Source organism: Pogoniulus pusillus, chromosome 12, assembly GCF_015220805.1.
Source record: "Pogoniulus pusillus isolate bPogPus1 chromosome 12, bPogPus1.pri, whole genome shotgun sequence".
Taxonomy (NCBI): Eukaryota; Metazoa; Chordata; class Aves; order Piciformes; family Lybiidae; genus Pogoniulus; species Pogoniulus pusillus.
Genome location: NC_087275.1, coordinates 22645804 through 22659937, shown reverse-complemented (window position 1 = coordinate 22659937; position 14134 = coordinate 22645804). Strand labels below are relative to the sequence as shown.

At 42.6% G+C, this 14134-nt stretch overlaps 1 protein-coding gene across 2 annotated transcripts in view; it reads right to left on the bottom strand.

Moving 5' to 3' along the window:
* Positions 1-13801, bottom strand: part of EFHC2 (EF-hand domain containing 2) — a 64142-nt gene extending 50341 nt beyond the window's left edge. For both annotated transcript variants that reach the window (XM_064151876.1, XM_064151877.1), the window contains exons 1-2: positions 13711-13801; positions 4166-4354 (exon numbers count right to left, since the gene is read on the bottom strand). In XM_064151876.1, the coding sequence (XP_064007946.1) occupies positions 4166-4354; positions 13711-13752 (231 nt within the window). In that variant the 5' untranslated portion in view covers positions 13753-13801. The remainder of the gene's footprint in view (positions 1-4165; positions 4355-13710) is intronic.
* Positions 13802-14134: the final 333 nt, after the last annotated feature.

The following is a 14134-nucleotide window of genomic DNA, read 5'->3' as shown; positions in this document are numbered from 1 at the left end:
CATGCAGTGGTCAGTGGTTTACAACAGTGGCCTTTATGTCAGGAGATCCCAGCTGAAACTCAGCAAGCTGTTACACAATTTTTCTTGGTATCATTTAGACCTTCGATCATCACGACACATTTTAAGTGCAAAGGAGTATCTACTTAGTAGTGCACTATTTACCAAGATGCTTGCTGTGGGATGTATGTGCAGAAAGGTATTAATTAAAGCAGATTTCCACCCTGTCCCTACAACATATTTGGGTCAAGTCAGTGATAATTCATGCTTCATTTTTCACAACGATTCTATTTAATAAACTAAACTCCCTTTATTTTTGATTCATTAGGCAAACTGAAGCATTGAAAATGAAAAAAAAGACTAGTTAGCTGTTCCCTATTTTTCAGTGAGCATCTGGCAGACTACAGCTAAAAATATTTGAAATCTAGTGAACTGTCCAAGATCACTCTATGACAGCACAGAGTGGTTAATCATCTGTATTCCTTTAGCACATTCCTTTGAGAGCCTCAAAATAGTTTCAGGAATACTAACAACAGATTTTAAAACATCCTAACAGATAAACACAGCCTCTTCTTCTACATCTGGGGAAAGCAGCTTGTTCAGGAGTACACAAGAACAACTACATTGTATCCCAGTCAGACTTCTCAATAGGCTGCTCTCCTTTCTCTCAGGCAGGTTAAGAGCAAGATGAGGAAAACTCTGCTTCCACAAACTACTTCAAAGGCAAAGAGCCCACTGATTTTGAGCATGCATCAAACAATATGACAGACATATTTTTGGTAGCTGCTGTCCTGCCCCACCATTACAGAAATAAAATGTAAATTATAAGGAAATGAGACAACCATAGCCTGTTAACCTGAGTACATTGAGTCTTCACACAAAAGAATACAGACACTGTCAGTTATGATTTAAGTAATACAATATATAAGTTTCTGAACAACCTACAGACTAAATAACTGAAAATAAATTAAAAATCACTCTGCCTATATGTACTTTTTAACTGTGGATTTCACTGTTTCATGTGACTCTGTAGCACATGACATCCTGGTCACTAAACTTGAAAAACACGGACTTGATAGGTGGAGCACTGCTAGATAAGGAACTGGCTGGATGGTCACACGCAGGGAATGGTGATCAACTGCACAATGCCCACCTGGAGACCTGTGACAAGCGGCGTCTCTCAGGGGTCAGTGCTGAGACCAATGCTGTTTAACATCTTTGTCAGTGATATGGACAGAGGAATCGCATGCACCCTCAGCAAGTTTGCAGATGACACCAAGCTGTGTGGCACAGTCGACTTGCCACTAGAGGGCAGGGATGCCATCTAGAGGGACCTGGATAGGCTGGAGAAGTGGGCCCAAGGCAGACGCATGAAATTCAACATGGCCAAGTTTAAGGTTCTATACTTGGATCAGTGTAATCCCAAGCACAAATCTAGGCTGGGTGGCACATGGCTGGAGAGCAGCCCTGAGGAAAAGGACCTGGGGGTCTGGGTTGATGAAAAGCTCAACATGAGCCAGCAGTGTACACATGCAGCCCAGACAGAAACTGTGTCCTGGACTGCATCAACAGAAGCATGGCAAGCAGGGCAAGGGAGGGGATTCTCCCCCTTTACTCTGCTCTCCAACTTAAACCATTCTATGATTCTATGTATCAAACACAAAAACACTGGATAAAAGACGTGGCATACAACAGAGCCAACACAAACAACTCTATTGTCCTTTAGCATCTCCCTTCCATTTGTCTAAACATTAGTGTATTGTGCTATTGTTGGTGACCAAGGTATCCTTCCTGGCCTTCAACTACTATTTTGTAAGGACCAGGAGCTTTGTCAAGACCTCTTGACTACTTCAGGGGACTTAAAAGAAACTATGATGGAACTACTATATCTCAGGATGCACAAGCTGGGCTTCAGCTGAGAAGAAGCCGATCTCTTCTCCAGGCTGAACAAGCACAACTCTCTCAGCCTGTCTTCATAAGAGGTGCTGCAGACCTCTAATCACTTTAGAGGCCTTTCTCTAGACCCTTTTCATCAAATCCATGGCCTTCTGTTGTTGAGGGAACTTTCAACACTGTGTTTTCTTTCACTAAGCATATACCTATGTCCTGGTTTACTCCATTTGAAGAGTTTGTAGAAGTTCTTTTGCACTTAAACTTTATTTGCTTGATCCCCTTATCAACATGCTAGTGTATGACTGAAATATACGCGGCAGCCAACTGCAGTTTTGCAAATCAAAACAGATGATTCAGGAAAGGTGAGAAGAGGGAAGGAGTTGAAAAGAAGATGACTTACTTTCCCTTTTAAAGCAAAGTTAATTTTAAAAATATTTGAAATGTATCACTTCCTAAACCATGTCTCATCTGTAGTACACTGCTGTGTGCAAAGTTCCCATCCCACTCTTTGAAGTTAAATGTGAGCTATGAAAACCAAAAGTAACAAATATTGAATAAATTCTGTGGCATTTCGTAAAGTTGGCACAAATTTCCCTGGCACATGAAGCTGTCAAAATATAAACATTATTTCAAGACCAGGAGGCCTTGTGTGTATTTAATCACAGAATAAATTAAATTTACACCTGCTTTCTATTAAGGATATGAAACTGACTCATAACAATGACTCTTTACACCTGTCCTTCCTCCAACTACTACAGTACTGCTGAAAGTTGGATACCAAGAAACACTGGTAAGAAAGCAGACTATATCTGAAAAGCTAAGCATCTGCTGAAGTCATTTCTCGTGTAGTTCATTCTGCTGCATCACAAACTGCAGCTATGGACTACATGTCTGCATCCTGGGTTCTTAACTAGGGAAGCTAAATCACTTGGGAAGTACCATTTAAAAGTCTGCAATTGATACAAAGAAATGAGCCCTCCAGAGGCCAATTCTGAACCTGCAGACTCCTGTCCCATACTACCATGCGGAGAAATACACTGAATAGAGGAACGTCAAAAGGCCAGTTAGCCCATCTCACCTGCGAAGCCCAGTGCCTGATGCTCAGTGGCAGGTCTCTGCAGCCTCCTACCTAATGACTTCTTTTCCCCCAAACTTGTGTCTAAGTCCTGCTAACTTACTACATATGGCCCTGAGAAGCCAAGGCAGATCTCCTTGATGAAAGAAGAGTGTAGCTAAAACAAGTGGAAAACTGGCTGGAGCCTTAACACTTTGGCGTGTTAGACCAATTCATACTTGAGCACACTACTGAAAACTATGTAAGCAATACTAGGAATTTCAGAGGCAATGCTAACTGAAATCAGGTATATCTGTTCAAGCCTTACATTTCCCTGCAGTGTTTCAGTTCTGCCAAAGAGATGAATGTGCAATCGTACTGCAATTACCTGCACGGTTCTTCTTTTAAAGCAAAAATTAGGAGATTAGCCATTCTTCCCAATATTTAAATACTATAATGATTTAGCCATACAACATTTCTGTGATCTGCTGAATGATTTCTTTCTCTGAATCATTTTCCTTCTCTGACTGTAGGCTTTTTACTTTAGAAATAAAATATCACTATGGTGAACTTAACAGAAATTTAAACATGGAAAGTAACGGTAGTTACAAAATTCCTACCATCACATATTATAGATTTTTTATAATGCTTTCACTTTAAAGGTGTCACTACATTCTTGAAAAATAATGAAAAAAAAAAGAAAATTGCCCTGTCTGTAATGGATACAATCTACCTCCATTACATATAAAATAGATCACACAAAATTGAACAGGACTTTGTGCAAGCAAATACGATGGCGTAAGTGAATTCCAAGCCTACAGCATTCCAGTAAGGTTAATGGTTCCCCAGTGCCCATGAGCATTTTCTCCTGCACTGCAGTCTACCTTACATTCATTCTTACCAGGTTTCCAAATAATTCCTTCACTGTCACCTTTTCACTAAAAAGAAATATGTCAACCACTCCCTTATTTTCATTATATCCTGTAGGAGATGTACCCCAAAATAGAAATATTCTTATATCTTGCTGTATGGCATGATAAATGTTTATTTTAATTGTCCAATATACTGATATGATCAGAAAATAGATGTTACCACTCTTTTTGTCCATCCAGGAGCTTTTTTGCATGCACAAAAAAACCTGCTCTCTTACTGAATTTTATACCATCTTTGTCATATTGTAGCTATTCATCAAAATCTATACGGATAAAGATTTCTACATACCTGCTTGTCAAAAGCTACCCAGGCAGGGGCATCACTTCCCATTCCTTCAGGAAACATGCTGTATTTAGGTTTCAAGCTCTGACCAGGTAACGGTTCACCTCCTATTCCAGGCTTATCTTCTCCAACCAGCATAGCAACATTATTGCAGTAACCCCAGTGCTGTGACTTGTGGAACTTTTCTTTCCCTATCTGTCAAAAGGTTAGAAGAGAGAAAAAAAAAAACATGGTTATGTTTTTAAATCCATAAAAGTTAGCTATCTAGGCAAGAGAGATTAATCACTTAAAAGTTTCCCTATAGAGTCTGAAACACCTGCAACAACTGGAATGCCGCAAGTGACATGACATATTTTAGTGGTCAATTTGCCAGCCTCACACAAAAATGGAAACACATTCCAGCAATTTACCCAGTTTGAGAGACAGGATGATACTGGCTGTTTCTTCTGTGCCTTCTTCCCTGAAACAAGGATTGAGGCATACAGTAGAAAAAACAAGTCACCCAGAAGTGGTAGAGGGGAAAAACCTTTTCTATGGAACTCCAGAGGACAAATGGAAAATGATTCAGAAGTACCTGCTCCCATCACTTATGTCAAAGATCTTACTTACACTTCATCACTGAGTTTAAAATAAATAGCTCTGAACTAGTGAATACACTTAAATTTTGGGAGGTTGGATCTGGATCAAAAGATAAAATATTCATTCCATCTGGGATTATTCCAAAAGAAAGTCTCTGTAGTGATTTCTTTATATTATTACTATATTTTCATACAATTTGCACAACCAACTGCAGAGAAACCCATCTTGCATTTCTTAGCTGGGGCTAGAGCCGGTCTTGAAGTGATGCCCCTGACCTCAAGTGACTATCAGTCCTGCCTGTGGGAATGTCCCTCCTAATGAGCTGCCTGCTTTATTGGCCAGTTCCCTCAACCATAGGCAATCGGTGTGAGCTATGGTTGTGCAGCAACCACCTAAGGAGTGGTCCACACATCTGCCTCATGTAAGAGGACAGGGAAATAGAAAAAGCCGACAGAAGGCTCCACTAACCCTCAATTCACCAACCCTTGCTCCCATGAGTGGCAATTCTGACTCTCACTCTGATATTCCTTCCTTCCTTGCCCTCTCAAATCCTTTGAACACTTTGTTCAGGAAGGGAAAGAAGGGGCACTGAGTAATTGCAGCCTGTGCCCTCCCTCAGCCGGGGACAGGTGACTATGAGGGAAGATGAGGCCAAAGGGGGAGTAACTGGCATTTGAGTACGCACAGAGAAGGCTCTGGGTAGAGGAAAAGTCTGGGCAGCAAAACTTTTCATTAGCAGCACTAGAGTACTCATGTCAGTAGAACTGCAGAGGGCCAAAACTGCCTCCCCCACTACCTCTGGGGGAACATCATACGTGTATATTTAAACCATTACTCCCCCAAAAGGTGCTGACATTTTTTTTTAATGGTACAAATAACCATTTTTCATCATGGCAACATTCAAATGCTCCAAGATAATGTAACACAGGCTCAGTACAGCAGTTCTGGGAACGCGTGCAGGCAGTGAAGCAGCAAAACCTGAAAGTAACCAAGTAGTTATTTCATTCTCCCAATAGGAAAGACAGCGAGGACTCTGAAAAGCTGCTAACCACTCTCATGGCTCATAACTTTCAATGCCTGTATGTACAAACTGCTGAACACTGAAGGTTACAAACCAAACCATTCACCTGCCTCGCAGTGCTCTAAATCTAGTGACACAGGACAGAAAGCTGCCCTTGACACCAACAGCTCAATCACCACTTTAGCTGAACGTTTCCTTAAAATACTTGCGTGTTCCACTTCTGCAAGGACAGTAATACGAAGAATAACAAATGACTGGCTATTTTTACAAATTACTATTTTTAATACCATAATAATCGATGGCAATACCTTGCTTAGGTTAACAAAAGCTGGGCAAGCCAGCACCCTTTGAAACAGTCACTGCAAAATGAGATAAGCTTCACATTCTGGGGACAATAAGGGGTATGGATGCACTTCCCCAGAGAAGATATTTCAAAGGTAAGTAATGTTTTGTGAATGTTTTGAATAGAGGTGAATAAAAGGACACGTGGCAAGCATCATAGCTTAAAGAATACAAAGGGGGAAAAAAAGAAGTATTCCTGAACTGTGTGTTTATAACTCAAGAACAAGGGTTACTGAATAAAAGAGAAAATCAATGAAAGGAAATACTTGTGTAACAACTCATTAGCTCACAGCCCCGCTGCCATACAGCATTGCTCAAGGCAAGAATTTAACAAGATTTTTCTAAAAAAGCTTGGTATCTGCAGGAGTAATGCCCAAAATAAAATATTTCAGATCAGTACTTTTTTTTGAGCTCTGATATAAAATATTATGCTTCAGCACACAGTATAAGCACTGACATTTAGGCATTCGGAGCAGAATCTTCCCATCATTATCCCACCTGTCCATCAAGAAGTGAGCACAGGAACTGTCCTGGTACAGGATTCTGGATGGGCACTGATGGAGTCTGCACTGGAGATTATTTTCTCCCTCTCCTTAGTGCACTTCTGAGATGCCTTTTCTTCTGCTATTTCTTTCTAACAAGTTTGTTCCTTGGTAAAGTAGGTTCTTATAATCACAGAAAGACTCATGTTGGAAGGGACTTTAGAGAACATAAAGTCCAACCTCCCAGCCATGGGCAGAGATGCCTCTCAACTAGACTCAGCTGCTCAAGGCCTCATCCTGGAGGTGTTCAAAGCCAGGCTAGATGAGGCCTTACGCAGCCAAATCTAGTTGAGAGGGGGAAGTCAGAATAGAAGGGAGCTTTCTGCATTTACCAGTTCAAATATGGAATAACTGCAACCAAGATGAGTATTAAAAAGGGAAATCTCTAGGTACAAACATCGGGTTTATACTGAAGGCACTAGAGAACACACTTGCTTGCACAGCAAATATTTAATTATTTTCTCCTATTATCACAGCATGAGGTAAGGAGAAAGACATCATCATTAAAGCACTGTGCAGGTGGCAGTTTTCCTGAGAAAAGGAAAGCTTTTCATGTCCTCAAAAGATTCTTCTAGAAGCATTTGCTGTTCATCTCTTTCTGAGTTCTGGTGAGCTACAGTGTGGTACAGTGTTCAACAAAGTAATCTAGCTTTGCTTCTGCTGGAAATTTTCCAGAATTTATGGATGAAATAGCAATATCCTTCACAATTTGGTATCAAAAATAAATGGCCCAACAGCTGCAATTCCATTAATAATTTTGTGGCATTCTTGTAACTTCTTGGGGTTTGACAGAAAGACTATTTTAGATTCCTAATAAGAGAATTACTTATAAGCCCCTTCTCTGTGAAAATCACCTAAATCCATAAGCAAAATAATCTCTTCTTATTTTAGAAGTCTATATAGTTATTTCTTTAAAAATAACACCACCAACAACAAAATAAACAACAATAAAAGTGTAAGACAAAGAGCGACTATCACAAAAGAGAAAAATGACATTTGGGAAGGCTCAGCTAATGAACTCAGACCACATCCAGCCTAAAATAGAGACAGAACATCATGTTACCTCCATGGTAATATTAAATGACTTCTAAAAGAAATCTGTGAGAGTGCAGGAAAAGAGCTTTACTGTGTCTGCTGTGCTAATGCAGCTAAACTGAACAGGCTGTAGATCTGCTGAACAAAGCTGGCCATTTTCTGTGCAGTGAGCCTGAAATAAATATTGAGGATACATTCAATAGCAACTAATGCAAAGGTCAGAATTCTATGATTGCAGCCACTGGCTTTGCAAACTCAGCCACTGCAGTCCTTGGGGAACTCTACCTCTTGCTCTCTTCATCTTGCTCTTTAATACTCTGATAAGGAGTCACAGCAAACTCATCAAGGAGCTGCACATTTCATCTGAACCAAACACAACTGGAAATCTCTCACCACAGCAGCTGAAGTGATGAAGGAGCCCTGTGACACAGACTGTCTCAGAAGCTATGTGTTTTTAACCAAATTCCATAAGGAGTTATGGCAGAAGCTGCTAGTAGCAGTCTGCTTCTCTTCCTTGTACCCATTTTTAATTCCCACCTTGAGAACAACTGGTGTCCTGTTCAAATCTTTTATCAGGATGAACTGTGGTGTTTCTGAACTACTCTAGGCTGCTGACACAGTCTCCTGGTTGCTTCAACTAAGCAATGGAAATACATGCAAATGCTGCACACTATGCCAATCAAATTCAGGTGACAAATTTTCTGTAGCAATAGGACAAGGGGTAATGGTTTTTAGACTAAAAGAGGGTGGATTTAGACCGAATATAACAAGGAGTATTTTTACAGGAAAGGTGGGAAACACTGGGACAAGTCTTCTAGAGAGGTGATAGAAGCTCCATCCCTGGAAACATTCACGGTCAGCAACCTGATCTAGGTGAAGATGTTCCTGTTCACTGCAGAGGACATGGACTAAATGACCTTTAAAGGTTCCTTCCAACCTAAACCACTTGATGATACTATAATTCTATTAGCATGCTCTTATAGCCTGAGAAAAGACAACAGATAGATATAAAGGACCCAAAATGCAACCCTTACAAATACAGGAAAATATTGGTTTGGAGGTTGTGAACAAATATAGATATGAGATAGTAAGGCTGAGGGATAGGATGTAGTGGAAGAGGTTGAGGAAAGAAGTCAGGGAAAGAAGAAAGGAAGGCACAGCAAGCAGGCTTACTTAAAGAGGTTGGTAAGGGCTCCATCAAGAACAAACTATGCCCTGGTTTGATGCCAGAGCAGCAGAAAATAGTCAAACGAGAAAAACAGAGACAACAGAAGTAGCACAGTTGAGAGCAATTCCAAATGCCTGCATGAAACAAGGAAGATGTGGAATTTCTGCTGCTCCACTGAAGTTTGCAACAGAAATTCATATTCTCAAGGCTGTATCTTCCTCCTGAGATCTCAAGGGAATGCCATGTGTGTTGTTGCACAGAGAAGGATTTCAAACCTCAGGCAAGAAAATACTCTGGTCAGCCAAGACCTGGTAAATCTGACTCATGCAAATAGGTAGTCCTCTCCATTAACTACTGATACAAGGCAAGAATATCAATCTGGTTTCAGAAAGAGGAGTTGCTTTTGAGAACAGAAAGTAGACTAGAAACAGTAACAAAGGAAAGAACGATGCTGTTGTGTTGCAAACAGTGTCATCTCCAACAAAGTCCAGGCTATGACTGCAAAAACCTTTTCTTGGACTAACAGAGCAAACCCACCACGTTCAGGATTAAACCTGGTTATCAAGATTACCTTATGTCCTCACAAACAAGTGAAACAAAATCTGTGTGGCCAAAACTGAAAATCTCATGGTTGCACAATTTTTATATCAGTTGAGTTCTGCAGGAAGAAGCCACACTACCTAGTTTTCCCCACAGCTCTTAAGCCTTGGCTTCTAAGGAAGGAACAAAGAAAAAGAACTGAGGAATTCCCCTTTTCAGGAGTATGCAAGAGTAGCAAAATTTTCAAAGCGCTAACTTACAAGCTGCTATCTGTGTGAAAATAAAGAAATTAATAAACTCTTTAATGTAAGGTAAATTATGTGAGAGAACCACATTCTACTACTGCAGAGGGGCAGGCAGAGGCAATGCTCCAAGGCTAACAAGACAGAGGAGCATGAGCCTTCCCAGAATAGACTCTGCCACCTCCAGCCTCACTGAAAGGGAAAGGTCTGACTTCTGCCTATGAGCCAGCCCCTTGAAGAGAGAGGCCACTGAAGTGGGCAGGGGATAGACTCCAAATACCATCATGCTCTATTGCTAGATTTCCTAATCACTCACATGTAAACATGGCAGACACTGTCTGTGGACTTCTGTTCATGAAGCTGGAGTTTTTAAAAAGGTGAAGGAGACATGTGATGGGTGGACCTACATGTACACATACTACTGTAATTTTGATTTTAAAGATATTTGAAAAAATAGGAGCAGCTCTTGTGACTGTCTTTGTAGAAAGTAAATATTTTATACCCCTGACACCTTCTGCTAGCTGTCATTCTTCTCCAGCCCATCAACTACACATCAAACGTGTCACTGCTTGTGCTATGCTTGTCTCTTTCATCCTTGCACTTCATTTAGTGCAAAGGAAACATTACCATGCTTAACTGTAGGAATCACTGTTTTAAAAGTGCTTTCCATATTTCCCTCCAGTCACATTAGTTTTGATGCACAAACACCAACATTTCATCCCAGCTACCCAGGACCACAGCAGCAGCACCAATCTGGTTGACATTGCTAAACCCCAATCGGTTACAGCTACCGAGTCCACCAGTCAGTTACAGCTGCAGGGGGGTGGGGTGTGAACAGTGAAAAACAGATAGTGGCTGCTGCCTTTTGCACTACCAGTACCGCAGACGGCTGTGAACTGCCCTGCCTCACTGCCCTTGCTCCCCGACAGAGATGAAGCATTTCTGCTCCTGCCTGGAGAGGAAGTAAGCATTCCTGGTAGAGTGAGCTAGAAGTAATAATAATCATAATGGAGAAGTAATACAAGGGACTGCGGACCCTAGATCCAGAGATCTAAGTGCTGTGAAAAGATTTCTTCCCATTTCCCAGCACACCCCCTGCTGCCCTGAAGCTGGACTCTGTGTCTCTAACTATCTTAAAGCTCTGGTTTTCTGGAGATAGCCCAGCTGACTTCATAAACAATTTCAAAACAGACAAAACACCTATGTGCTTCTCTTCTATTGCCTTTCATGGGTCTACATATGAGGAAAGTGGAAGCATTAGAAGCAGAGAAAAGAAGATTGTAGCAGTAGTTTGAAGAGTAGCAAGAGTATAGTTAATACCCATAATTATAACCCAAGGACTGACAGGAACCACAACCCCCCCATCTTTCAGGGGATGTTTTGCCACTGTTCCTTCTGTGCAGTAAGAGGCATTAACAGTAATGCTTACAGCACTAACAGGTGAAAATAATTTCATTCTTTTCAATTTATCTACAGAAATGGCTCATTTTTTTTCATGTCAATATGATCTTTTTAGTTTCTTATTTGTGGAACAATATGAAAATTGCAGAGTCACAGAACATTAGGGGGTTGGAAGGGACCTCAAAAGATCATCTAGTCCAACCTCTCTGCCAGAGCAGGACCACCAGGATCACACAGGAACGCGTTCAGACAGGTTTTGAATGCCTCCAGAGAAGGCAACTCCACAACCTCTCTGGGCAGCCTGTTCCAGCATTCTATCATGCTCGCAATGAAAAAGGTTTTCATTACATTCATGTGGGACCTTCTATGCTCCAGCTGGCACCCACTGCCCCTTGTCCTATCACTGGACATCACTGAGAAAAGCCTGACACTAACCCTTCACATAAACATTAATGAGGTCACTTCTCATCCTCCTCTTCTCCAAGCTAAAGAGCCCTAGTTCCCTCAGCCTTTTCTCACAAGTGAGAAGTTCCACTCCCTTAATCATCTTTATGGCTCTGTACTGGACTTTTTCAAGCAGTTCCCTGTCCTTCTTGAACTCAGGAGTCCAGAACTGGACACAATATTCCAGATGTGGCCTTACCAGGGCAGAGTAGAGGGAGAGGAGAACATCTCTCAACCTACTAACCACATCCATTCTAATACACCCCAGAATACCACTGGCCTCTTGGCCACAAGGGCACATTGCTGACTAAACACAACAGCCAACACTAAGAGAAGATCCAGGACAATCTGAAATGCTTTTTAAGAAATTTACCAATATTAATGCCACTATCTCAAGGACTGTAAAAAAAAGAGCATTGTGGAGCCCTAACAAGGGCAAAACCACGTTTTCACAATGCTGACTTGTGGTAATTGTGACTTGGTTTTCACAGTTTTAGTTCTCGTAACACATATAGGCACTATCTGAACTTCAGCACAGTGTTCAGCACTCTCTATATGTAACTCTTCCTCAAGAATGTGAAGGCAAATGTTGTGCCTTTTCTCTAAAAGAGGATGCACAAGGTCTATCACAAAGCATCTTCGCAGCTCCTGTGAAGCTCTGGAGACAACTCACAGCAGACTCCAAACCAAACAATCCCTACCAATTAAGCTGCACTGAAATTTGGAGAACAATAAAGTTAAGGGTAACATTGAGGGGAGCTATTTTGTTTCCACCTAGCAGATACCAATAGTACACACCTATTTTAGTGCTGTTGATATACCTACTCAACAGCTATCTGAAGTGTTACAGATACAACCAACTCTCTACAATTCGAAATTGAATTCAGCATGAGAGACTAAGTATACACCACCAGCCTTGTTTTGTTTTCTTTTGGTTTTCTTTAAAAATGGCACCCAGCCTGTTGTTTGTAGGGAAGAAATTGTCTGAAAGATCCTTATAAGCTGGGCTCCCTCCTGCAAGAGATCTTGTGTGTGCACACACCTGTGCAGTGTTGACACATCAACACTGAGGAGTCTACATATCTCTGTGCAACTTCATGTTCCCTGTGTCAGCACCTGGGCGGCTACAATTGTGTATCAGCTTTTTTGTAGAGCTGCCAGAGGTTTTACAGTGGACTACACTTACTGTAGACTGATTCATAGCTCATAAAGTAGGCTACAGACATGCTAGCAGCATGCAGAAGTCTCAAATTTAAGGGTACTGCCACTCATGGTACCAGACATTAATACACGTCTTGACAAATCATTTGCAGATTGTCCCTAGACCATATTATGACCTTCTATACACTTCCCCATAAAGTGGACTAGACTTAGGAGGTGGCAAAGAACCCAAGCAGACAGGATGCTGAAATAAGGACTCTTACAACCACATGTTCATGGTGTGAGTGCAACAGATTCCCCTTCTAGATATTTTAACATTATTAAGAAATGAACACTGCTTCATCTGCCTTCTAAAGGCACCGGCTATAGTGCTGTGCCCACATCCCTCCTTAGCTCCCACACCTTTTCACAGTACAGATTGTATTCAGCAAATTTCTAGCTATCCTTGATGAATGTGTACGAAATAGTGATGGCAGCCCTCTCTTTTGTTTGCTGCTGTGGCTCACGATAAAAATATCGTCTTACAAATTCAGGCTGCTATCAGTATTTAATAATACTGGCAGCTCTGAAAAAAATAACACACTGGCACTCCTAGCATTTCCCACAATACAACCCCAGCCCCCTGCCTCTGCAAAGGCTTTCTGGGTTATTTAGAGTTATCTGCCTCTTCTCGTTTTGCTTTGTCAGAGATGCAACAAGACCCCACACTGCTCCACAGTAACTGTCAGATCGCTCAGTCCCAGTCTAGTTGGAATGAACTTCCATTCCCAAGGTAAAATCGGAGGAGGTCTGTACACATAACAGCACAAGTCCTTCCACCTGCCGGATAAGGAGAGCGGAAAAAGGCTTCGACATTTGCTCAGAACCGCCGAGGCCGACTCCACAGGGCACACCTGCCCCTCGGCCCCCCCAGCCAACCCCACCGACAGCCAAAGCGCCATTTTCTTCCGCCCTCGTCACCTCTCAGGCCTAGCCTGAGGTGGGCGGCGAAGCCAACGGACACTGGCGCCGTCCCCAAGGCAGCTCTGGCACCAAGACAGGAAAGAGGAAGGGACTTCTCCTCCGCCGTCACTCACGTTGCGGTGGCAGACGACCCCGGGCAGGAGCGGCAGCGCCATGGCCGCCCCAGCCGGCCGGGAGCTCCGCACCGCTGAGGGGCCGTTGCCTGGAGACTGGTCGGTGACGTCACAGGGGGAGGGGTCTGTGTGCAGAGTCGGCGCTGCGACGCGCAGCCGAGTGGGGGCGCTCCTGGGCTCTGGCCAGTGCCGCGCTGAGTGCTGGGGCAGGCCTCGCCGCCGATGGGGATTGAGCCCTCGGGCCGCAGAGGCTGCTTCTTACCTGCGCTTTCCGGCCCCACCGTACGTCCCCTCGGTGTGGTAGCCCACCCAGGGGGTACCGGAGGAAGGGCTGGGCCCTGTCCTTCGTCCTCTGGAGCCTCGGCTTCTGTGTCGCTGAGGGACTAGAACGGAGGGAGGAGAGTCAGGGTTTGCGACCTTTGGG